Source organism: Monodelphis domestica, chromosome 3 (assembly GCF_027887165.1).
Source record: "Monodelphis domestica isolate mMonDom1 chromosome 3, mMonDom1.pri, whole genome shotgun sequence".
NCBI classification, from domain to species: domain Eukaryota; kingdom Metazoa; phylum Chordata; class Mammalia; order Didelphimorphia; family Didelphidae; genus Monodelphis; species Monodelphis domestica.
This window is the reverse complement of record NC_077229.1, coordinates 125,708,833-125,734,985: the sequence shown is the minus strand read 5'-3', so window position 1 is coordinate 125,734,985 and position 26,153 is coordinate 125,708,833. Positions and strand designations below refer to the sequence as shown.

General features: G+C 34.8%; 1 protein-coding gene across 7 annotated transcripts in view; it reads left to right on the top strand.

Moving 5' to 3' along the window:
• Positions 1-26,153, top strand: part of EFR3A (EFR3 homolog A) — a 158,049-nt gene that overhangs the window by 78,374 nt on the left and 53,522 nt on the right. For all 7 annotated transcript variants that reach the window (XR_008917500.1, XM_007488344.3, XM_056823078.1 and 4 more), the window contains 3 exons: positions 9,526-9,604; positions 10,896-11,031; positions 14,028-14,192. Coding sequence is in view for 6 of the 7 variants with exons in the window: in XM_007488344.3 (XP_007488406.1) it covers positions 9,526-9,604; positions 10,896-11,031; positions 14,028-14,192 (380 nt within the window). In the remaining variant the exon portion in view is untranslated. The remainder of the gene's footprint in view (positions 1-9,525; positions 9,605-10,895; positions 11,032-14,027; positions 14,193-26,153) is intronic.

Sequence of the window (26,153 nt, the reverse complement as noted above, 5' to 3'; positions counted from 1 at the left end):
CTAGATCAAAGGGCAGACAGTCTTTTATCACCCTTTGGGCATATGAACAAGAGATTTTAAGAATATCGAAATCCAGATTTTCAGGGAGCTATGTACCAGAAATGAACAGCTTTCTGAGGAATTGTTCCCACTTCTTGTTACTTTCAAATGTTGTAAAAAATACATATATTTTAAAACTAGTATTGACTATAAAGATAGCCAAGCAAGCTTGCTTAGTAAATTTTTATGTTTATTTAAATTTAAACAAATTTATTTCAATGAATAGATTATAATGATTTTTCTTTCACTTCCTCTGTAGTCTTATATCAGGATTATTTTTGTTTTTATTTTCATTCACTTTATATGTGCTCATATTCAGTCTTTATTCCATTTTCTGCTTTTTTTTACTTGGCATTTTTTCATGTAGATGTTTATATATTTCTTTGTGCTTGATTTATCTAAGTCTTAATTGCATTATAATATTCCATTTTATTAATATGCTGCAAGTTTTTGTTCTGTTCTTTTACTTATGTCCAGCTTTTTGTGACACATTTGGGGGTTTTCTTGGCAAAGAAATGATTTGTCATTTCTGTCTCCAGCTCATGTTAAAGATGAGGAATTGAGGAAAACAAGGTAAAGTGATTTGCACAGGATCATGCAGCTAATAAGTGTCTGAGTGGAGATTTGAACTCAGGAAAATGAGTCTTCTTAATTCTAGGCCCAGCATGCCACTGTACTGCCTCACTCCCTCAACTTCTGTTTAGACATTCCCATATTATAGGACATTTAAGGAGTTTACACTTCTTTACTTCTTCTGAGAATGTTTATTTATATTCTTTGGATATTTTGAATTTTTTGAGGCAGGGATTTTGACTTTTTATTTGTCATTATCTTATGGATTCAGACACTTATCAGAGATAACCAATATAGATTTTTCATAGTTGACCTTTATCTACCTGCATTGATTTTGTATGTGAAAAACATTTCTAAATTCAATCAAGTCAAGATAAAATACCTGTTTTTTTCTTTTGTAATTGTCTTCAACCTTAGTTTATTTGAGTAAGCCATAGCTGTGACATATACTTGATCAAGTCAGGTAGGTAGGTGGCTAAGTGGATAGAGAACCAGGTCTAGAGAGAAGAGGTCTTGGGTTCAGATTTGACCTCAGGCACTTCCTATGCATTACTTAACCCCAATTGCCTAGCTCTTCTTTTCTGACTTGGAATTGGTACTTAGTATGGATTCTAAGACAGTAGAAAAGGGTTTTAAAAAAAGATATTTGATATGATTCTCTTCTAATTTTTAAAAACGTGATGATATTTAATATTCATGTTATTTATTTATATCTAGTTTATTTTAATTTGTGTTATAAGATGATCTAAATCTTAATTTCTGCCAAATTCTTGCCAATATTTCCAGCAAAATTTCTATCAAAGAGGGAATCCCTTCTTAGGTAATTTTTTATTTTTATTTTTATTTTTTTAAAACCCTTACCTTCTGTCTTAGAATCAATGCTGTGTATTTGTTCCAAGGCAGAAGAGTGGTAAGGGCTAGGCAATGGGGGTTAAATGATTTGCCCAGGGTCACACAGCTTGGAAGTGTCTGAGGCCAGATTTGAACCCAGTACCTCCCATCTCTAGGCTTGGCTCTCAATCCACTGAGCTACCCAGCTGCCCCCCCCCCCATTTTTCTATTTTTAAAGTCCATTTACCATTATTCTTGATACAGCCTTTTAGTTTGAAATCTAGTAATGCCAAACTTCCTTCATTTTTACTTTTTCCCACTGATATTCAATTAATTTTTTCTCCTTTTACATGAATGTTATAATGTATCTCTCTTCCCTTTCACAGAAAAACTCTCAGACAAAGCTTTCCATACTTCCTGACTTCTATAATGCCTTTAACTTTTCACTTTTCATTCACTTATGTCCTTTTCATTTCATATCTAACTCTACCACTTGTCCAGAATGTCTTAAGTGAAATTTTTCTCTCCAAAGTCCCAGTGGGATCATAACTGCCATAAATAATATTTTCTTTACAGTATTTTTTAAACCTCTTTCCATTATTATTCAATATTATTACCACTCTCTATTCCTTGATATTCTTTCTTTTCTTAATTTTCTTGTCCCAACTCTCTTTTTCCTCTCATCAGTCCTCTGTACAGCTTCCAAAATAATTCTTACAACCAGTTATCATCTTTTAATGATTTGACTATTCCACGGACTTTTGACTATTCCTTTTCTTAGTCTTAATTCCATTGGCATACCCTACCAACCTCCTGAATAATCAGTTTACTATATCTAACAATTTATTCTATCAGATTTCTTTACCCTTCTACCCTTTACCATACCCTTGTTCCAGTTAACTTCTTACCTTGTTTTGACAATTTTCTGACTTGCCTAGGGTCATACAGCTAGGAAATATCTGAGACTAAATTTGAACCCAGGTTCTACAGATTCCAGACCTTACATTCAATCCACTGTGCTACCTTTTTAAACACTGGGGTGGAGCCAAGATGCTGGCTTAATAGCAGCAAAAGCAGAAACCACTCTGACAATCCTTACCAAAAAAAAGTGGCTCAAATTAATAGGAAGAACCCATAAAAAAGAGAGGCTCTTCTGCTGAACACAACTTGAAAGATATGCAGAGTGAGTTGATTTTCATGGGGTATGGAGAAACTGGAAATAAAACTGCACAAAGAGGCGTGCTGGCTGGCTAATACACTGTGTGGCTCTCCCTGCTCCTAGCCTGCGTGTCCCCCCAACCCCTCCATGTGTCAGACTCCATGACTGGGCATAGACTAACTTCGGGATCCCAGGAACCAGGCTATACCAACAAAAGAGTACCTCCAACCACTTGAAGTCTTAGGTGCTGGTACCACCCCAAAGTGAGGCCCAGTGGTCCATAACACTGGACCCTTTCAAATTTGTACTGCTGTAGTGAAGACGTAGCCCTAGGCAAAATAGCTTACAGTGATGATCCCTAGAAGCCAGCAGAGGAGACAGACTCAGCAAGAAGCTTTGAGAATTCCTTAGTCTACAAGTAAAAAGGTAGAGAAAATGAGTAAACAAGAGAAAAAAAAACATTTAAATCTTGAAATTTTCTATTAGGATAAAAGAATAAAGGACAGAACCGAGATTCAAGCAACCACTTGCAAAACTTAAACAAATAAACAGGAATTGGCCTCAAGCTCTAGAAGAACTCAAAAAGGAATTCAAAAATCAAATAAGACAGGTAAAAAATTGGAGAAAGAAATGAAAGTAATACAAAAATAAAATAAAAGCTTAAAAAAGAAAGATTGGTCAACTGGAAAAAGGCATAAAAATCCAATGAAGAAGAGTTCTTTTAAAAAAAAAAGAATTGACCTATTGGATAAATGGGCAAAAAAGAATGAACCAAATGTAAAAGAAAGAACAAAAGGTCATAGAAGAAATTCAGTCTTTAAAAATTAGAATTGGGCAAGTAGAAGCTAATGACTTCTTGAGACATCAAGAAACAATTTTAAAAATCAAAAGAATGAAAAAAATGGAAGAAAATATGAAATCTTATTGAACAAACAACTGATCTGGAAAATAGATCCAGAAGAGATCATTTAAGAATTATTGGAATACCTGCAAGTCATGACCAAAAAAATGCCTAAACATCATATTACAAGAAATTATTCAAGAAAACTGCCCTATTATTCTTGAACAATAAAGTAAAATAGAAATGTAAAGAAACCACAGATCACCTGTAGTAAATCCCTAAATGATAACTGCCCAGGAATGTTATAGCCAGTGTGAGCTATGAGGCCAAGGAAAAAACATGGCAAGCAGCCAGAAAGAAACAATTCAGATATCATGGAGCCCCAGTCTGGCTTACAGAGGATCTGGCAGCTTCCACATTGTGAAGGACATCAAGGCTTAGAATATGATATTCTAAAAGGCAAAGGAACTATGTTCACAACCAAGAATGACCTAACCCATCAAAACTCAAAACTGACTATATTCTTTTAGGGGAAAGTATGGTCATTGAATAAAATAGAAGATTTCCAAGCATTCCTGTAGAAAAGAGTAGATTTAAACAGAAAATTTGATGTCTAAATACAAAATACAAGTGAAGCATAAAAAGATAAATAAGAAAGAGAAAAAAATTAAGGGCTTCAATAAGTTCAATTTATTTATATACCTGTATGGAAAGATGATATTTATATCTCTTTTAAATTGTTATCATTATTATAGTAGTTAGGAGAAGTAATAGTCAGAGGGTATGGTAGTAAGTTGTTCTGGAAGATAGGTAAAAAATAAAAACTAGGGCTGTACTAAGAGGATTTTATTAAGAGAAATTGGAAGAGAGAACTAAAATGGGATAAATTATATCATAAAGTGGCATTGGGGAAAAGAAAAGAAAAAACTATTACATTGGAGGGGAATATGAGGATATTACTTAAACCTTACTCTTATTTGAATTGCTTCAGAAAGGGAAGAATGGCCAGATTCACTGGGGTATAGAATCATTTCTTGCCGTAGAGAGAAGTAGAAGGGGAATAAGAAGGGGTGTGATGGGAATAATACAAGGGAAGGAATCACTAAAAACATAACACTGGTATAGAGGGAAAGGGGAAAAGGAGAAAGGGCAGGATTAAAATGGCAAATCAAGATAGAGGAGAAAACACATAGTAATCATAACTGTCTGTAAATGTGATGAACTCACCCATAAAAGGGAAGCAGATAACCAAAGTAGATTGAAAACCAGAATCTTACCTTATGTTGTTTAAAAGAAACCCAGTTGAGTCAGGTAGACACAAAGAGAGTAAAAAGTAAGGTGTGAGAGCAGGATCTCTTTTGGGTTTCAACTCTCTCTCTCTCTCTCTCTCTCTCTCTCTCTCTCTCTCTCTCTCTCTCTCTCTCTCTCTCTCTCTCTCACACACACACACACACACACACACACACACACACACAGTAGCAAATGTGCTTTCAGACAAAGCTAAAGCAAAAAAATAAAGCAAAAAAAAGATTAGAAAAATAACGAAGGTAATTACACCTTCATTAAACGCAGTATAGACAATGAAGAAAAATCAGTATTTAGGCAAATGGTTTAGCCTCCAGTTTTTAAAGGAGAAACTAAAGGAGCTTAAGGAGGAAAAAGATAGTAAAACTATACTAGTGGGGGACCTCAACTATACTAGTGGGGGATCTCAACCTTTCCCTTTCAGAACTAGCTAAATTTAAACAAAAAAAAATATGAAATGAACAAGAGAAGTAAATGAATTTTTAGAAAAGTTAGCTATCATAGATATCTGGAGAAAATTGAATAGGGATTAAAAGGAATCACATGGCACATATACTAAGATTGACCTTGTACTGGGGCATAAAAACTTCACAATTAAATGCAAAAAAGAAGAAATAATTAATGTAGCTTTTTCAGATCATAATGCAATAAAAATTATAATTACTAACGGTTCATGGAGAAGCCAATGAAAAATTAATTAAAAACTAATTCTTCAAAACTGGTAGTTTGAAGGACAAATCATAGAAATAACCACTGATTTCATTGAAGAGTAGTACAATGAGGAGACAGCATATCAAAATTTATGGATTACAGGCAAAGCAGTACTCAGGAAAACTTATCCCTGAGTGCTTATATCACCAAAATAGAGAAAAATTAGAATTCTTTGGGCATACAATTAAAAATCTAGAAAAAGAACAAATTAAAAATCTGTATTTAAAGATTAAATTGAAAATCCTAAAAATAAAAGGAGAAATTAATAAAAATGAATGTAAATGAAATATTGAATTTATAAAACCTAGAGCTGGTTCTATGGAAGAAAAAAAAAACAAATAAAATGGAGAATTGGTTAATCTGATTTTTTTTTAAAAAAGAAGAGAATCAAAATGACCAGTATCAAAAATGAAAAATTCACTTCTAAGGAATAGGAAATTAAAGCAATTATTAGGAGCTATATTGTGTAATTATATGGCGATCAATTTGATAATCTAGAATGGACAATCTAGGAAATGGAAGAATATTTACAAAAAATTTAAATTCCTATATTGACAAAAGAGGTTAAATAAACCTATCTCTGAAAAAGAAATTAAACAAATTAAAAATCCCTAGGGCCAGATTGATTCACAAGTGAATTCTGTCAATCATTTAAAGAACAATCAATCCAAATAATACAATTTTTGGCAAAATAAGCAAAGGTAGAATCCTACCAGATTTTTTTTATAACACAAATATGGTGCTGATACCTAAACCAGGAAGACCAAAAACAGAAAAAATTACAGACCAATTTCCTTAATGAACATTCATGTAGAATCTAGCAAAGAAACTATAGCAATACAGGACAAAGGATTATTTATTATTACCATGTGGATTTTATATTCAGAATGCAAGGCTGGCTTAAAATTAGGAAAACCATTAGGATAATTGATTATATCAATAATCAAACAGAAATTTCATGATTATTTCAATAGATGCAGAAAAAAAATCCTTTGACAAAATACACTACCTATTCCTATTGAAAACACTAAAAAGCATAGGAATAAAAGGGTCTAATAAGTAATATTTATTTCAAACCATCAGCAAGTATCATCTGCAATGGGGATAAGATAGAAGGCTTCCTAAAAAGATAAAGAGAGAAACAAGGATGCCCATTATCACCACTGTTATTTAATATTGTATTAGAAATGCTAGCTTTAGCAATTAGAGAAGTAAAAGCAATTGAAGGAATTAAAGTAGTCAAGGAAGAAACTAAACTATTACTCTTTGTGGATGATATGATGGTGTATTTAGTGAATCATAGAAAATCAACTAAAAAGCTAGTTGAAAAAATTTAAAACCAGCAAAGGTACAGGATGCAAAATCCACATAAATTCATCATCAGCATTTTTGTATAATTCAAAAAAAGCTCAGCAGCAAGACTTTAGTAAAAGAAAATCCATTTAAAATCACTCTAGACAATATAAAATATTTGGAAATCTGTTCCCTGAGACAAACACAGGAATTAAATGAACACAATTACAAAACACTTTTCACACAAATAAAATTAGATCTCAGTAATTGGAAATGCATTAATTGCTCATGAGTTAGTAGGCCAGGTTAATATAATAATGACAATCCTTCCTAAAATTAATTTACTTAACTCAGTGCCATACCTATCAAAACAAATAAAAAACTTTTGTACAACTAGGAAAAAGTTAAAGAACATTACAAGATGTAAAATCAATGCTTTTTTATTATATTAAATTAAAAGGGGTTCGTACAAACAAAACAAATACAAACAAGATTAGAAGAAAAGCCACAAACTGGGGACAATTTATTATAAATTTCTCTGATAAAGTTCTCATTTCTCAAATTTAATAAGAATTAAGTCAAATTTGTAAGAATCTAAATCATTTCCCTATTGATAAATGGTCAAAGAATATGAATGAGCAGTTATCGGATGCAGAAATCAAAGCTAGTCTTATGAAAAAATGTTATAGATCCCTCTTGATTAGCAAAATGCAAATTAAAATAAAAACTCCATATACCTTTCAGATTGGCCAATGTGACAGTAAAGGAAAATAATAGTTGTTGGGGGAAATGTGGCAAAATTAGGATGCTAATGCATTGCTGGTGGAGTTGTGAATTTATTCAACTCTCCTGGAGGGCAATTTGGAATTATGCCCTAAGGGCTATAAAAGAATGCATACCTTTTGGTCTAGCACTACCTTTGGGTCTGTATCCCAAAGAGTTTTTTTAAAAATGGGAAAAGATATGTTTATACAAAAATACTTATAGCTGCACTTTTTGTCTTGGCAAAGAATTGGAAACTAAAGGGATGTCTCAGTTGGGGAATGGCTGAACAAAATGTGGTATATGATGGTGATGGAATACTATTGTGCTCTAAAGATTGATAAATAGAATGATTTCAGAAAGAGCTGCAAAGACCTACATGAACTGATGCAACATGAAATAAGCAGAACCACAAGAACATTAATCACAGAAACTGAAATATATGGAATGATCAAATGTGGTAAACTTCAGTATTAATAGCAATACAATGATCTGGGACAATTCTTATGGATTTATGAAAAAGAATGCTACTTACCTCTAGAGAAAGAACTGTTAAAGCAGTGGTTCTCAACCTTTCTAATGCCGTGACCCCGCAATATAGTTCCTCATGTTGCAGTGACCCCAAACCAAAAAATTATTTTGGTGGCTACTTCAAAATTGTAATTTTGCTACAGTTATGATTTGGAATGTAAATACCTGATATGCATTATGTATTCTCATTGCTACAAATTGAGAGGTTGAGAACCACTGTGTTAGAGAATAGTACAGATGAAAAAAATATTGTTTATTTTGGTATATTGGGGGGATTGGTTTTATAATATTATTCACTTACAAAAATGAATATGGAAATATGTTTTGCATGATAATACATGTATAAACCAAACCACATTGACTTGCTCCTCAATTCCAAGAGGAGTGGAGGAAAGAACCGAGCAGATGACTTGAATCATATAACTTTGGGGGGTCGGGGGGAATCACCAACATGATTGCCTTCTTATTCAACTCATGTTTTTCTCTTTTCACATTCTTTCTCCCATAGAAGCCATAAATTAAAGGACTGAATATATTTTAGATCTTTAAGAAAATTATTCAGTAAAGTTTAAGCTCTTTATATTTAATGCTTTTTTCCTTGTAAATTTTTTTTATTTCATCCTTGTTCTTAATAATATGCAGAATTGAGGTTTTATGTTTTTTTTATCCTTTGCTCAATGTATTATCTTATTTTGTTGTTGTTGATTCATTATCATTCCACTTGTGGTTAGATGATTGCTTCCCTTTTTTGCCACTTCTTTCTACTTTACTGTTTTATGTCTTATTACTATATCTAGTTTTGTATTAAAGTCTAGAGTCTAGCTTGTCAAAATTATAATAATGGTTTATTTAAGCATCATTGCATATTAGGGAAAAAACATTCAGTGGTTCTCTGTTATAATTATGTTCGTTGTCTATTTTTATGAAGAAAACAGAGTCATTGCATTACAGATAGCCAAACAGCCTTTGCATGAGTTGATTTTCTTTAATAATAGACAAATTGAAATATAGGCTGTATAACATCAATTTTCTTCAAGTTTGCAAAGCTTTCTCATTTTGACAAGTGACATTTTAGTTTGCTTGTTTTTCATGCATATGAAATATAGAAATTATTTGTATTGGGAATGACTGCTTTATTATTGCATTCTATGTAAATTCATCATAAATATTGAATTTTACAGTATAGTAGATCATGTAGCATTGTTGGGGATTGCAATGTTTCACATAAATTAATTATTTTGGAAGTTAAACTTTCTCCTTTTAAACTTCAAATGTTTTTATTTGCCTGGATGTGGGGAGGCCAGCAAAAATAGGCTTTGGTTTTGGTTGTGGTTGCTTGACTTTTGCTTAAAGGTTAATCTCAAGAAATGGAGTCTTTTTTTTTTGTACTTTAGCTTCTGTATATTATTCATCAGAGGAAAAAGGTGTTGATATTTGTGAGATTTGATCATGCTAAAATGGATTTTTCTTTTACTTATAGACACTTAGATCATCACCACCTATGGGATCCCAATGAATTTGCAGTCCATTGCTTTAAAGTTATAATGTATTCCATTCAGGTAAAGTTTAGTTTCTTTATTTTAATTACTAAGTAACAATGGTTTTGAATAATTGTCATTTAAGTCTTCAGTCAAGGAGAGTCAATATATAGAGAGTAGCTTAAAATTTCACTAAGGCTTTTCGAACACCCCATATGGAATATTTACTATTGAATTCAGTTGATCTCTTAACTTTTGCTTTATTTTTCCTAATCACTTATCAAATTTCAGGCCACTTGGGCAAGTTAAGGTGACTACAAAATAAGTTAGTTATAGAGGAGTCATATCAGTGATTTTCAAAGTGATCTTTTTTTATAATTATGTAGAATTTCTTTTTAAAATGAATTTTTACTGATAGTTTTCATTTTTACGTCACCTACATTTCCTAATATATCCTTTCTCCTCTGAGAGAACAACTCCATGTAACAAAAAATGGAGGAAAAAACATTGGCCCCAAAGATAAGATATAAGAATGCATTTTCCCCCTTTCTTTGAAGGGATGAGTAACTGGGTCTTTGGAACATTATGCATTTATACATACATGTTTGCCTATGTGTGCATATATGTGTGTATATAAGGTGATATGAACTAAGTGTGGTAGTAAATGGAGGATTCAGAGAGGTAAAGCTTAATCCTTCCTCACCAACCCAGAATCCTGATTTATTAAAACAATGGAGACAGACAAAATATACTCCCCAGTCATATAAGTCATTATTAGAGGTAATGTAGCATGCTGTGGTAGACACTTGGATGGATTCAGGTGAACCCAGTATGTCCCTTAGCCTTTCTGGGCCTTAACTTCTCCTATTATTCACTTTTCCTTGAAAGGCAGACAGTATTTGAATAATGTTGACACATAAAACTCAGTTGTATTTTAGTGACAGATATGATCAAGATAAGCATAATTTTAACATTCCAAATGATAAATTAAAAATTCACCTTTTTCTTAACTTGAATGTTTTGTGAAATAAAGAACTGTTTAATGAAAATTGTAATAAATTCACATGATAGAGTAAAATAATTTTTTAAAGAATAAGAGAGATATCTAAAATATCTTTTTTTTTTAAAACCCTTACCTTCCATCTTGAAGTCAATACTGTGTAATGCTCCAAGGCAGAAGAGTAGTAAGGGCTAGGCAATGGGGGTCAAGTGACTTGCCCAGCATCACACAGCTGGGAAGTGTCTGAGGCCAGATTTGAATCTAAGACCTCCCTTCTCTAGGCCTGGCTCTCAATCCAGTGAGCTACCCAGTTGCCCCCTCTAAAATATCTTTTAAATGTCAGGTGTTGGTTTTTTTTTTTATTTTTGTTAGGCACAGTATTCTCACCACGTGATCCAAGAGACCCTTGCACATCTTGATGTTCGAAAAAAAGACTCTCCACGTGTTCGAGCCGGGATTATCCAGGTTCTATTAGAAGCAGTGGCCATTGCTGCTAAAGGATCTATAGGTAAGTAATACTGAAGGAAATATTTAGTATGTTCTTCTGTTTAATGAATATTTTTGTAGGATTAGCAGCATATGAAAAAGTTTTCTGGGAGTGAACTTGATCATAATACATGGCTTTTTTTCTTAAAAGTTTTAATGCAAGTTGTTATACTTTGTGCTCATTGTATGTATGTGTGTATATGTATACACACAGGTAGCTATGGTATGTATGCATGTACATATATACACACACATACTTTTTCCTAGAAAATTTGAATAGTCATTTTTTGTTTCTAGGAAATATTTTTAGATTAATCTAATGACTATTAACACTATATGCAAAAATTTGTGGTATGGAAAGAAGAGAATCCCATTCCTCTTGGAACTTATAATGTAGAACAAGAGATATGAGAATGTCATATAGAATGTATAAATAATTGCGCTAAAAGTTAGAAATTGAAAATCATACTTTATTAAATGGGAAAAGTAGAAAAATATTAGGGAACACTTCATGGAAAAGATGTCACTAGGTCTGGGCTTTGGAAAGTGGTCAAGAGTTGTTTGTGAAGACAGCTTAGGAGAGACATTTTGTTATGAGCAGAAATAAGCTACAAAAGGATAGGACAAGTTCAGAGATTCAGTTTGACTGTAGCTTAGCAGAACAATGAACTAAGTAGAGACATCTTGGAGATCTTTGAATATCAGGTTAAGTTATTTGAATTTTACATATAATGGAAAATTTGGAGAATTTTGAGGAGGAAAATGAGTGACAATAACTCTGTGAAGGATAAAATATATAGAAACAAACAATAATTCAGTAGTCAAATGAGAGTATGAACTATGTGAATTTCAAAACTACTCAACCCTGTTCAAACCATTCTTTAGAAGATGGGATTTGCTATTTCCTGATCAATAACAATAGAGATACTTAAAATGACAGAATCAGGTCTTGGAAACTACAATCTCCACCCTACTCAAGGTAACAGGATTTAGAAAGGGCTGCAGCAAAGCTCAAGATTTAATTATTTGAGAATATGACCTTCAACAGACATGTGCAAAGGAGACAGACCTCTGGGCGGTCCTGGGTGAAGCTAGAGCCACCATTGGCACAGGGAGACACAGGAAGTGAGGTAGAGGACAGCTGAGGAGTCTGGGGACTTCCTGTGTGGGGGAAGGAGGTTGTTGGAGCCTTGTACTTGGAGTGGAGGCCCTGAGACTGTTTCTCCATTTTGGTCATGTGAGTGATAGGGACTGATCTCTTTTCTTTGCCTCGGCTATCCAAGGCTTTGGGCCTTTGGCCCAACCTAAGCAGAGGAGGTATTTAAACCCTATTCGCTTCTCTCCCCCTCTCTCTCTCTCTCTCTCTCTCACTCACCTTTCTTCCTCCTGTTAGTAATTAAAAACTCCATAAAAGGTTGACTGCTGACTTGAGTTTTCATTTAGGAATTACATAGCTGAATTCCTTGGTGACCTTAAATTAATATATATCAGTCTTTTATAAAATTGAGACTAGAAAGTAGTGAATAAATGAAGGAAGTATATGGAATTGATAAGATTGAGGGACCTTACATGGAATCACAAATGTTCCTTGGCTTGCTAACCTGGGTGACTGAAAAGGAAAAGTAGAGATTTCTAGGTCACATGACCAATAAGATGGATGGCCGGCTCAGAAGGGATAAGTTGACTTACCCAAAGTCACAAGGCAATAAATCATGTAGATGAGAAAGCCTCCAATTTTTCAAATAAAGTCTTTGACAGTCTGCCATCAGCATACCTTTCCAGCCAAAATTGGTCTTGCTATTCATTACCTGTAACACTCTATCTCTTCTGTGACATTTGTACCGGATTTTCCAGAGACCCAGAAAGTACTGATTCTTCAACTTTGCTTCTTAGAACCCCTAGTTTCCTTCAGAGTGCCACTAGCCATTAATCGCTAATGCCTCCCTCCTGAAGTTTTTCAATTTTACTTTGTATATATTTAGTTTGTATATATTGCATACCTATAGACATACACATTGTTTTACCTGTAGAATACAGTTTTTGAGTTCAAATGCTATATATTTTTTTACTTATATATCATATGTAGTTCACAGTATCTTGCTTAGAATAGGTATTTAATAAATGCCCAAGTAAGGTTTCCTGATTTCCTTAATAGTTAGTGAATATTATCCCTTTATACTCTATTAGCTGCTCTCTTTGGTGAGACTCATTGTCATCTCCACTGAATCTTCCCCACTCTCTCACGACAGGCTCATCATCATGGAGAGTGCCTCAGCTTTGCTACTCAGACCTATTTAGTACCTTTCATTTGCTTCTCCCTCTTAAATTGAAGGCCTGGAAGACAGAGTAAAGAGCTGTTTGAGAACAATGACTTCTTTTTGTATCTCTAGCACTTAGCACAATGTCTAGCAAATATTAAATACTTAATAAATGCTTATAATATTTTATCATCTATTTATTTTGTACATGCTTTGTATTTACTCATCTTGAATGTTATGTCCCTTTATCGCAGGAGTTCTTAAACTGTGATCCATGAACATGAATTTCATTTTTGTTTTATAATTGCATTTCAGAATAACTGGTTTCCTTTGTAATCCTATGTATTTTATGTTTTAAAAAAAAATTCTGACAAATAGTACTATCCCTAGACTTATTCAGATTGCCTAAGGAGTCCATGACACAAAGAAGGTTAATAATAACCTTAGTCTAGCAGAATGTATGATTTTTTAAAAAGAATTTAGGATTCTTGAAGAAAGAAAATAACTTACATTTTGTGTTTGTATCCTTAGCCTCCAGCACAGTATTTGGCCTATATTGTTGTCATTTTAAAAATGTTTATTGATTGACTGACATACTAACATGATAGAGTTTTTTTTTTTAAGTCCTTCAGATAGTTAAGATTGTGTACTTAGAGTTTAGCCCAAATCTCTCAAAGAGAAGGTTACAAAATATTCTCATTTTTAATTGATAGCCTAATTTTGTAAAAAGACATTTATTCTCATACATGATGTTTTACAGGCCCCACAGTACTGGAAGTATTCAATACCTTACTGAAGCATTTACGTCTCAGTGTTGAATTTGAGGCTGGTGAAAGACGGGGCTCCATGGGTAGTGTCAATGTAAGCACGAGCACCAAAGATAATGATGAGAGGATTGTCCAGAATGCTATTATTCAAACAATAGGTAAGTGAACTTTACTTTCAAATATTAATGATTCTTGAAAAAATATGAGTTAAGCACAGCTTTTAATTTAAGGTAAGAGATTTACAGAATGAGTTTTTGAAAGAGAAGTACTAGCTAGCTTCAGTTATATGTTTTCTCTATTTCTCTTCTGCTAAGTGATTAAAATGTTGATTTTTAAAATTTTGCATATCTATTATGAAAATATTTTATAAAGTTAAAATCATTGTTTTTTCTATATATAAAATAGAGATGAAACAAGAGAGCCATATTTTCATTGAACATTTAAACGTTTTTAAGATATTTCCTGAATTGGTTAGGAGAAAGAATAAATTTGCAAATGACTACAATATGGGCCATGTTTTTTTCCCTCAATTGAGCATCAGTATAGCTGTATTGTAGAATACCTAGAAGGGACTAAAATATAATAAAACTGGAAAGATAAGAGTTTAGGTTGTGAAGTGTTTTAAAAGTCAAACAAGTTTATGATGTTTGATTCTGGAAGTAATCTTGTACACGTATGCTAAGAAAAGGTAGTTGCTTCATCTTTTTTTTTCATCTCAATCTATTTTACTTTAGTATATTTAATTTCCTATTTCTCAAAATGACTGAAATATAATATCAAAATAGTAAAATATGATAACATCATTGACTGCATTAAGAGGGAAAGAGATCTTCACCAATCTTGAGTATTGTGTTTAGATCCTAGCACTCTATTTTAGGAAAGATATGTTTTGGAAGGCATCTAGAGGAGGCTCAACAAGATGATTCAAGAGTTTCCAAGTTTTTATTCCAAGATTTTATTATTCCAAGTATCTCCATTGTTACTGATCAGGAAATAGCTAAATCACATCTTCTAAAGAATGGTCTGATTAGGGTGGAATAGTTTTGAAATTCACAATAACCTCCCTGAGGCCTGAGGAAGAGTACTCTCTCCCGATGGGTCTTGTAAACATGCCAGCTATTAAATTACAATAGTTAGAGATAAAGGGGAAGTTAGAGAGAGAGAGGGAGAGAGAGCAAGATCAATGTTTTGCTGGGTGCATTGACAAAAGCCAATTAGGGGGCAGTCCCCTTTGCATTGAGAATGAACATTCAAACTAAATGTTCAATCAACCTTCATTAATCAACTACACCCCAAGGTTCATTCTTGATCTTAATGGAATGTAGGTTTTCTGGTATGTTTCTGCAACAGTTCATTCTCTGTATTTAGGAGTTTTTAGCAAGCTTCTTCCTTGAAGATCTTTCTCGAACAAAAAAACATTCAAAATCTTGGATTTTTATTAAAATACAATCCCCCCTGAATTGAATGTTTAAAAAAAATCCAGTTCAGCTCAAGATACATTGTTGAGTTATGGGGGTATATGAGTCAGTTATTAAAAGAATTCAAAAACAATCAAAACAAAACAAAACCAAAAATATATTAAGGGAAAAAATATGGAAGAATGTTAAACTTTGGGGTGAAGGAAAAACTAAAATTCAAAATCAGAATCAAAATACCAAAATCTATGTGTATAAAATGTTGAGTAAGCAAGAATAAATTCATAATAGTCCCTTTTACAGGTCCAATTTAAAGTAATTTTCTATCCCACAAGTCTGTAGGACAGAAAGCAGTAATATTTCACTTACCCATTTTCATCCAAGACTACAGGAAGTTACCATACTATAAGAAGGAAAGGAACTAGAATTCTATTTTGATAGGGAAGCGTCATTCCTTGGTCTGATTTTTAGTTGTTCTCAGGGATATAGGGAGCCAGCATGATAGTCAAATTTTGGTACTTGTTATGAGTACTTCACAAAGAGTGTAGATACAAGGAAGTCCTACAACTTAACGTATGTTAAGCATCGCAACCTCAAGTCCACATTAGTATTTCCTGTGTCTGCTCCTTGTTTTTATCCCATTTTCTGGAATCAGACACAAACATTAATCATAGTCCCATAACATTTTATCAATTAATGGCAGGTTCCCACAGTTTAAAACTTTGGGGTATGTATTGATATTATAGCAAGTATGTGTGTGTGTGTGTGTGTGTGTGTGTTTATTAAACTTATATTACTGCAGAGAGAGGAAAAAATATTTAATTGTATGTAACTTTAGTACAAGAAATGAGGAAAAGGGGAAAAATCAAATATTATAATCAAAATAAAAGAAAAGCTATAATAAAAAAATAAGGGAAAAAAGAAAAAAATCAGGAATTCAATGTGTTCTTGAAAAACAGCATCCACTTGTCAATGGATTATTATCTTCAATGCATGTGATAGGATACAGTCAATCAGTCTCAACAGAAGATGCTCTCTTTACATGTGAGCAATGAATCCAAGAGTCCTTCTCTACAACCTTTATAGATGTTGGAGTGGTTAACAATATTTGGAATGGTAGCTCCCAGGGAGACTGAGTTGCTCCAGTAGTGAATTTCGAAGCTATTCCACCCTAATCAGACCATTCTTTAGAAGATGTGATTTAACTATTTCCTGATCAGTAACAATGGAGATACTTGGAATAATAAAATCTTGGAATAAAAACTTGGAAACTCTACATTCTTCACCCTACTCGGTTTAACAAGATTTTGAAGGTCTGCATCAAACTCAAGATTTAAATATCTGAGGAGATGGCCTTCAACAGACATGTGCATAAAAAAAGGACAGACCTCTGGGCTGTCCTAAGTCAAGCTAAGTCCTCATTGGTACAGATTAGATGCAGAAAAATGATGTAAAAACGTTCATATAAGGCATGGCACTTCTTGGTCCCTCCTCTTTCCATGGAGAGACGACTCTGGCTGGCAGCGTGCTAAGTGTTCTGACATCTTGGAGTGTTGGGTGGTGACTTTTGCCTTGGAGCTGATTTCAGGTTCGGGCATCATAGCTAAGTCTCTTTGGAGATCAGGCTTTCCTCCTTCATACTCAAAACCTTACTTTCTAGATCTCCTATCTCCCTGCCCGGTACTAGCCCCTTCCTTCCTCCTCCTTCTTAAAATCTTCTCTACTATATCAATTAAATCATCATAAAATTTGGCAGCTGACTTGGGTATTTTATTATTTGGGATTTCCCTTGACGACTACTTAACTTTAGGTTTTTTTCAGTCTTAACCATAATTTTGCCCTTTACAGTTTGGCATACTCCAGAGTCCATGATAACAAATCCTGACTGCCAAGATTAAAATAGTTCCTTAGGCCTCCATTGAATCAACTGCCTTTTCAGACATGGAGAATAAGCCAGTGCAAGTGAAGAGATTATGCCTATGATTTCAAACCATTATCATTGATATCTCATTGTAAGGGGGACAAGGAGTTAATTTTTAAAGAGTTGGATTTTATACTATAAAAGTGTGGTCTCCAGGAATTTAATTAATTCCAAAGAGATTTTATGTACAATTTCATTACAAAATTTACAAAATTAGAAAGTGTGAAGCAAGAAATCAGAGAGAGGATAAGATAAGATATGTAGCCTCAGCACTAAGTAATTTATCTCTGCACCATTCCCCCCCCCCCCCCCCCCCACACACACACACACCCCGCAGGGAGAGTTGGCTTCAGCCAGCTGCCGAGGACCTGGGGAAGCCTCTCTCTTAAGAGTAGGTCTTTCCTCTGAGGCTGGTCTCTACAGAGAAAAACCAGCAGTTACGAGTCAGCCTTTAACTCACCACATGTCAGTCTAGTCAGCAGATTCTTTATCAGCTTCACCAGGAAACAGGGTCTCAGGTCCAGTTAGCACTCCAAGGAATGAAGAATTCCTCCTGTCTCCACTTCCAAAAAATGAAGAACTGACTCTCACCGGAAGTAACAGCTCTTTTTAAAGACATTTTTTGCATCACTTCCTGTGTCTTCCCCGAATTTTACGTCTACCAATCACAGTTGATGCTTTGCTTTAGAATTGCCCAGAAGGCAGTCAGTCGATTCCGATTCATCACCCATTATCTCACACGTGGGTCACAGACCTCACCCACTTAATGAGTGAAATGGGATGTTTGCACCTTTAGTGATTAAATCTAAAAGTGCCCTGTTCTAAAAATAGGGGTTACAACTTAATTTTCACATCATCATACTTATGCAACAAGTCAAGAGTGACCAGAAAGGGATAGAAATGTCCTCATTCCTCAATCACTAAAGTCAAACAAGATTAAAAATGCCATTGGAGCAAAAGTCAAACAATCTCACCTTACCCAAACATGAAAATAGCATAGTTAAAGTCTACTTTGTGTCTGAAATATATGATCTCTTCATTGTACTGTACCAGTGATCTAAGAAGCAGGGGAAGTCAGCTAGAGATCATAGTCTTTAACTGGGGAAGAGAAACTAGTCTGGGAGAACCCATGAAAAAGAAAATCAGACCATCTGAGAAGTTCTACAGAACCCAGAGGGAAAAGCACAAATAAAACCTGGTCCAGGCAAAAGGTCAGAAAGAGATAATATCACAAATCTGGGGAAATCTGCACAGTTCATCCAGGGGAATACAAAGTAAAACTGCAGATGTAACCATTTTCCCTCATCTTCCATCCAGAACAAGTTCTCCTCAGCTGGAGGAAGGGAAGGATGGCACCCCACCAAGATATAGGCCCAGCAACCTCCACATATAGGGATGAGGGATATGCCAGAATACAGCTTGTAGCTTCTGGGGCAAGCTCACAGGGAAAACCAGATGAATATAATATCCATCCACAGACTGCCAATTGAAGCAGCTCAAGACTTTTGAGAAGGAAAAGCCCCATTCTTTGATCTCAGAAACATCATTGCAAACTGCTTCCAAAGAGGAGGGCAAAAGCCAACCTTCAGAACCAATGCCTAGGAAATCAGAAGTCCACTGTTGCAAGAAAGAGAGGGACAAACACAAAAATAGATATCATGCTTCAACTAGCCCAAATGAAATGAAATCAGAAACCATCCTAGACCATACACAAGATATACAGACCCAAAATGAAATTGACATGAATAGGGAAAAACAAGCTACTGAGAGGCTAGAACAAAGTGATGCTGAAGCATAAATAATGATAGGACAGACTGATTATAAACCTAAAAGCAGAAAAACCCCTTACTCTCTCACTTTCTCTCTCTCTTTCACTCTCACCCACTATCTCTCTATAACATGAAAGATAGCACACACACACACATACACAGAAAATCTTATACCAGCAAAGGAAAGAAAAATTTACGTGTATTCTTACTCACATCACACAATCTTAACCACTCTTACTCACACTCATACAATTTTAACCAATCTTACACACACTGACACCATACTGGATATAAATCTGACTCATATACATGTTTCTCTACAAGAAGACAGAAGAATCTACAGTGAAGGTGAGACAACAGTCAATCAAGTATGTTTCCTGCACAGAAGAAAAGACCAAGACCAGAAAGAATCCTTTCAGGACCATCATAGACTTTAAATGAACAATAAGAAACAGACAAAAGAACTTTAACTCATAAACTATGTAGAACAAAGAACTTCAAGGAAAATGTCATGTAAGATGAAGTGTCATACATATTAACATCACATTAGAGACACACATCCAACATGTACACAACTCCAGGACAAGACAGAAAAACATAGACCACATCAGTCAACACATGAAGAGGATCCATCTATAGGGAGCAAGTATGTAGATGCCACACAACATATTTAGAACATAACCATAAAACACTGATTTAGGGGCCTTGTCATAAATAAGCGAGGCCCATGCTAATGAAAAATGCATATACTTGTAAATAAATTTCTTGCAAGACTCAAACAGGTAGAAAAGAACTAGAAAAAACATTTCTGTCTGCTTGACTCCAGAGCAGAACTCATGTGTGTATATATATATATATATATATAATATTTATATATATATAATATTTATATATGTATGTATCATGTGTAATGATTTGTAAGGATAATTTTAGGGTTGTGACCTAATCTAAATTAATTTTGGTCTCCAGGGAATATCCCAAATAAAGTACCCAAGTCAGTTTTTAATTTATGGTGGTTTAATTAATATAGAGGGAAGGAATTAAGGAGATGGGAGAAGGAAAAGATGTAGGATTTCTCCTGCCTGGCTTGTGACAGGGGGAGTTCAAAGTCCTCTGCCACGAGGTCCCTGAAGAAGATTAGTGGCTTTTTAAGAGGATAGTGTTTGGAAGGTAAAGGAGAAAGAATCAGCCTAAACTCCAATAGAGCTCATAAAGATGACTCACTTGAATTAGGCTACTCAGCTTCCTCCAGTATGGTATCAAGGAAAACTCGCCGCTAAACCCAGACAATAGCAGGTGCCAATCAAGATGCCGAAACGCTCAGCATGCTCCGCCAACCACCTCTCTGCCACCAAAGAGGCTGGTGAGAGGAAGTGACACAAAATATATAGACGGTTTTTACATCACTTTCCTGCATCTCACATGTACAATGGTAGCTTAAGTTTGACTTAGGACATCCCAGGGGTCTGTCAATTGTTTCTGATTTGTCATAGGCCATCTTTCTAAATACTTAATCCTTCAAGTTTGGGTGTAGACATTCCTGTTTTTGTTAGACTAAGTAGGGTGGAGTAATCTAAAGTTCACAGCTTGTACAGTAAACATACATGTACATAATGTAAATTTTAGAGCAACATACTAACACAGGGTAGGAATCAACTAACAATCTTAATATATCTTAGATCAGTGAAAAAGAATAGTCAGGGCCAAAAAGGGAAGTTCAAAGCTCAGAGAGCCAGCGACAGGGAAAGAAAAGGGCACATAATATAGGCACTTATATATCTTAAAATATTGTAATAGCTAGAGAAGTTAAGAAAACATGGGATAACATAAGAGCTATAAAAATGTTACCATAGTTTAGAGATCATTCAGATATTGTTGCCAAATAGTTCCAAATCAGTATTGTTGCATATTGTTCTGGGACACTATTAATCCAAAATGTGTTAAATTATAACAAAACCACACCTACCCCACATATTTTCCCAGAACCTTGTCTTAGTATTGGCTTGAGTAGCTAAGGTAAGATAAGAGTAAGATATAGTTGAGGGAAAAGAGATATTTTTCTTTTGGGGGTGGGATAGAAAAATAGATAGTTAAAAACTAGGGTTGTTAAGAACCAAAATAATGAGTTACTTGTTAAATCCTGGTGCATTGTTTGGTTAGCAATGCACAAGACAAAAAAAAAATTTGTAATGTAAGAAAAATCTGGGGGGTTGCAATGAGAAGACAGGCCGAAGGAGAGATCAGCTGAAGAGCAGTGGAGGAAAGGAAATCTATTCTACCATTTCTTCTACCTGCCATCAAGATCTCTGTTCCTGAGGAAAAGCTGGAAAGGACTCACACAAACCCTTGAGCCCAGCCCACTGGCTTCTTCTTAGTCTGTACTAACATTCCCTGAAATGATTTAGGATTTAGTGATGAGATATATTAGCTTAGAGATAAAGAGAGCAGATAGCTGGCAAGGAGGCTAAGAACTTTGGGGTTTGGGCTCCTGCCTCTTGTTCCAGCACCTGGGGGTTTAGCTTGACAAGGCAACCTCCCATTTTTCCTTCAACCCATTTAAACTTTCCTTTCAAATAAAAGCCTTAGTTGTCAGATCTGAGTTTGGCCTATTTCCATAACGAAAGGAATGTTGGGTAATTGGGGACAGGAATACTGTCTAGTCTGTGGCAAGATGACTAGATCTGTTACAATCTCCACTGAGGAAGATTGAGTAAAAACCTTCCTCAGAAATAGCTGAAAGGGGAAACAAGACACCTTTTTTCCTCAGCTTTTGTTCTCCTTAGTGGTTTGTACTCAACCTTGTGAGCTTACATTCGAGGGTAAGAAAGCTAACCACAGAGTATCAAACTTGGTAACTATTGCAGCTCCTCTACAGAGCATGCCATCATCCATCCCTCAGAAAGGAAGAATCATCTGTAAATGTTAAATCCAAATTATCTAAAGGGGTGTCTAGCAAATTCTTATGAGGTTTATATTATCAGCAATGGACACTAAAGATGTACAATCATGTATAGGTTCTCCAACTGAGACATAGGAGAGAGGTCTTCCATCTCTGTTTCAGGAGAAATAGTATTTTCCTCTCTTAGTAGTTCAGGAACAGGCTTGCAAAAGTTAGACTTTTTTGGATGGATTCTTCCTTTGCCACTGGACCATGGAAGAAGTGCTTGAAATTGTCCAATTGAATTTGCATGTCAGTATGCATTTCAACTTTAATTTGCCATATGGTAGCGTATTTTGGCTTAACATTTAGGATCAGGAAAAGAAAATTTCCCAACAACATAAGGAGAAGGAGGCAATTTGAAACTTTAAAGGTTCCTAATTGGGCGAAAGCCTGAAGGCTTTTTTACAGAGTAGCATTGGTGCTGCTCATCATTGTAAATAGGTTAGATGAAAGGAAAGAGAAAAGGAAATAATTTTCAATGTATTTTTATGTTTTTTTGAAAAATTATTTTTTATTACTAGGGGTGGGAATAGGATAAGGAGTAGGGGTGTTTTATTTTATATGATGTTATATAATTTATTTTTATTTATTTGCAATTTTTTATTGCTTCTGCCCCCAGGTGGTAGAAAGGCAGAACTGCATCTCGGGGGGGAGGGGAATTGAGTGCTCAATACTGACCTCTAGTGCCCAAGAGGCAGCACTGCAACAGGGAGGGGTTAGGGGCTAAGTTAGGGTAGGGGGTGGGAGTAAGGGTCTTGGTTAGTGTGATCCTGTCTGCCAGAAACAAAAATGGAGCATATGGCACAAAGCAGGGTGGGTTTGGGGTTTGCAGGGGATTTTTTCCCCCAAAGCAAATTTGCTCCATATTAATACTTGCTTATTGTGTGCCAGCTATTCTTTTAGGTTCTGGAGCAATTAAAAACATTCTTTACCCCCAAGGAACTTAAATTGTATGGGGAGAAATAGCTCATATGCCTTCATACTTCAGCAAAATTAATGTAAGAGTCAGGGAGAAAGATTTAGCATTTGGAGTGGAATGGGAATCAAGTTAGGCATTGATTAGAGAGTTTTGCTTGAAGTATGAGATTTTATAAGGCAAAGATTAGGAAAGCATGCATTTCAGAACTAAGTGTTAACTAGCATAGAGGCACATAGTTGAGAGGTAGTATTCCTTGTGCCAGAAACAGACAGGCTTGGTTTGACTGGACCATAGGATTCAAGAATGGGTATAATGTATAATGATGAAAGGAAAGATAGGTTGAGGCCAACATATGAAGGGCTTTCAAAGTCAAAACAAACTTAACTTTTTAAAAAATGATCAATAGGGAGCCCTAAGAATTTATTGAGTAAATTGTAGAAAATGAAACAATAAGATTTGCATTTAAGGGAAAATCTGGCAGTAGTGTGGAATATAGATTGGTGTAAGGCATACATACTAGTTTTGGGATTATTACATTAGTCCATGTGAGAGATGATGAAAGTCTAAACTAAGGTGGTAGTTGTGTGAATAGAGAGGAAGTTTGTGAAAAAGAGTTGTGATGTAGATAAAAAGATCAAGGAAGACTTTGGCAATTAATTGACTATGACAGGTGAGAAATGATGAGTTGTGGATAACAGATTATGAATCTTAGATTAAAAGAATGGTGATGCCCTCAAAAGAGAAAAGGGCATTTTCTGTTAGATAATTGGGTTTGAGGAGAAGGATAATATACTCTTATTTTGGAGCTATTGAATTTGAAATATCTAAGGATTTAAAATAAAATCAGTAAAAAGACTAGAACTGGATATGTCAAATCTAGCTAGAATCCCATCTTCAAGAATCCTTTTTTAGTACCTTTTATATTCTTTTCCAGTTTTTTTCTCTATGTATCTTAAGGTGTTCATAGATGTTTGCAAGTTATTTTTCTCATTGAAACGTGAGATGGGATAGGAAAACCATCCACATAATTGACCATATCAACAAGCAAACCAACAAAAATCACATGATTATTTCAATAGACGCAGAAAAAACCTTTGATAAAATACAACACCCATTCCTATTAAAAAAACCAGAAAGTGGGGGCAGCTGGGTAGCTCAGTGGATTGAGAGCCAGGCCTAGAGATGGGAGGTCCTAGGTTAAAATCTGACCTCAGACACTTCCCAGCTGTGTGACCCTGGGCAAGTCACTTGACCCATACATACATACCAATACACAGTATTGACTCCAAGACGGAAGGTAAGGGTTTTAAAAATAAATACTAGAAAGCATAGGAATAGAAGGGTCATTCCTAAAAATAATAAACAGCATATATCTAAAACCATCAGCTAATATCATCTGCAATGGGGATAAACTAGATTCATTCCCAATAAGATCAGGAGTGAAACAAGGATGCCCATTATCACCTCTATTATTTGACACTGTACTAGAAACTAGAAACATTAGCAGTAGCAATTAGAGAAGAAAAAGAAATTGAAGGCATTAAAATAGGTAAGGAGGAGACCAAGTTATCACTCTTTGCGGATGACATGATGGTCTACTTAAAGAATCCTAGAGATTCAACCAAGAAGCTAATCGAAATAATCAACAACTTTAGCAAAGTTGCAAGATATAAAATAAACCCACATAAGTCATCAGCATTTCTATATATTTCCAACACAGCTCAGCAGCAAGAACTAGAAAGAGAAATTCCATTCAAAATCACCTTAGACAAAATAAAATACTTAGGAATCTATCTCCTGAGACAAATACAGGAACTATATGAACACAACTACAAAACACTCTCCACACAACTAAACTAGATTTGAATAATTGGAAAAAACATTAACTGCTCATGGGTAGGAGAAGCCAATATAATAAAAATGACCATCCTACCCAAACTTATTTATCTATTTAGTGCCATACCCATCGAACTTCCAAAAAATTTTTTTACTGATTTAGAAAAACATAACAAAGTTCATTTGGAAGAACAAAGGATATCCAGGGAAATAATGAAAAAGAAAATACAAAGGAAGGGGGCCTTGCAGTCCCAGATCTCAGACAATATTATAAAGTAGCGGTCATCAAAACAATTTGGTACTGGCTAAGAGACAGAAAGGAGGATCAGTGGAATAGACTCAGGGTAAGTGACCTCAGCAAGACAGTATATAACAAACCCAAAGATCCCAGCTTTTGAGGCAAAAATCCACTATTTCATAAAACGTGCTGGGAAAACTTGGGAGACAGTGTGGGAAAGATTAGGTTTAGATCAACACCTCACACCCTTCACTAAGATAAATTCAAAATGGGTGAATGACTTGAACATAAAGAAGGAAACTAAGAAAATTAGGCGAACACAGAATAGTATACATGTCAGACCTTCGGGAAGGGAAATATTTTAAAACCAAGCAAGACTTAGAAAGATTCACAAAATGCAAAATAAATAATTTCGACTACATCAAATTAAAAAGATTTTTTACAAACAAAACCAATGTAACCAAAATCAGAAGGAAAGCAACAAATTGGGAAACAATCCTCATAAAAACCTCTGACAAAGGTTTAATTACTCAAATTTACAAAGAGCTAAATCAATTGTACAAAAAATCAAGCCATTCTCCAATTGATAAATGGGTAAGGGACATGAATAAGCAATTTTCACATAAAGAAATGAAAACTATTAATAGGCACATGAGAAAGTGTTCTAAATCTCTTATGATCAGAGAGATGCAAATAAAACAGCTCTGAGGTATCACCTCACACATAGCGGATTGGCTAACATGACAGCAAAGGAAAGTAATGAATGCTGGAGGGTATGTGGCAAAGTAGGGACACTAATCCACTGCTGGTGGGGTTGTGAACTGATCCAACCATTCTGGAGGTTAATTTGGAACTATGCCCAAAGGACAATAAAAGACTGTCTGCCCTTCGATCCAGCCATAGCACTGCTGGGTTTGTACCCTAAAGAGATAATAAGGAAAAAGACTTGTACAAGAATATTCATAGCAGCGCTCTTTGTGGTGGCCAAAAATTGGAAAATGAGGGTATGCCCTTCAGTTGGAGAATGGCTGAACAAATTGTGGTATATGTTGGTGATGGAATACTATTGTGCTAAAAGGA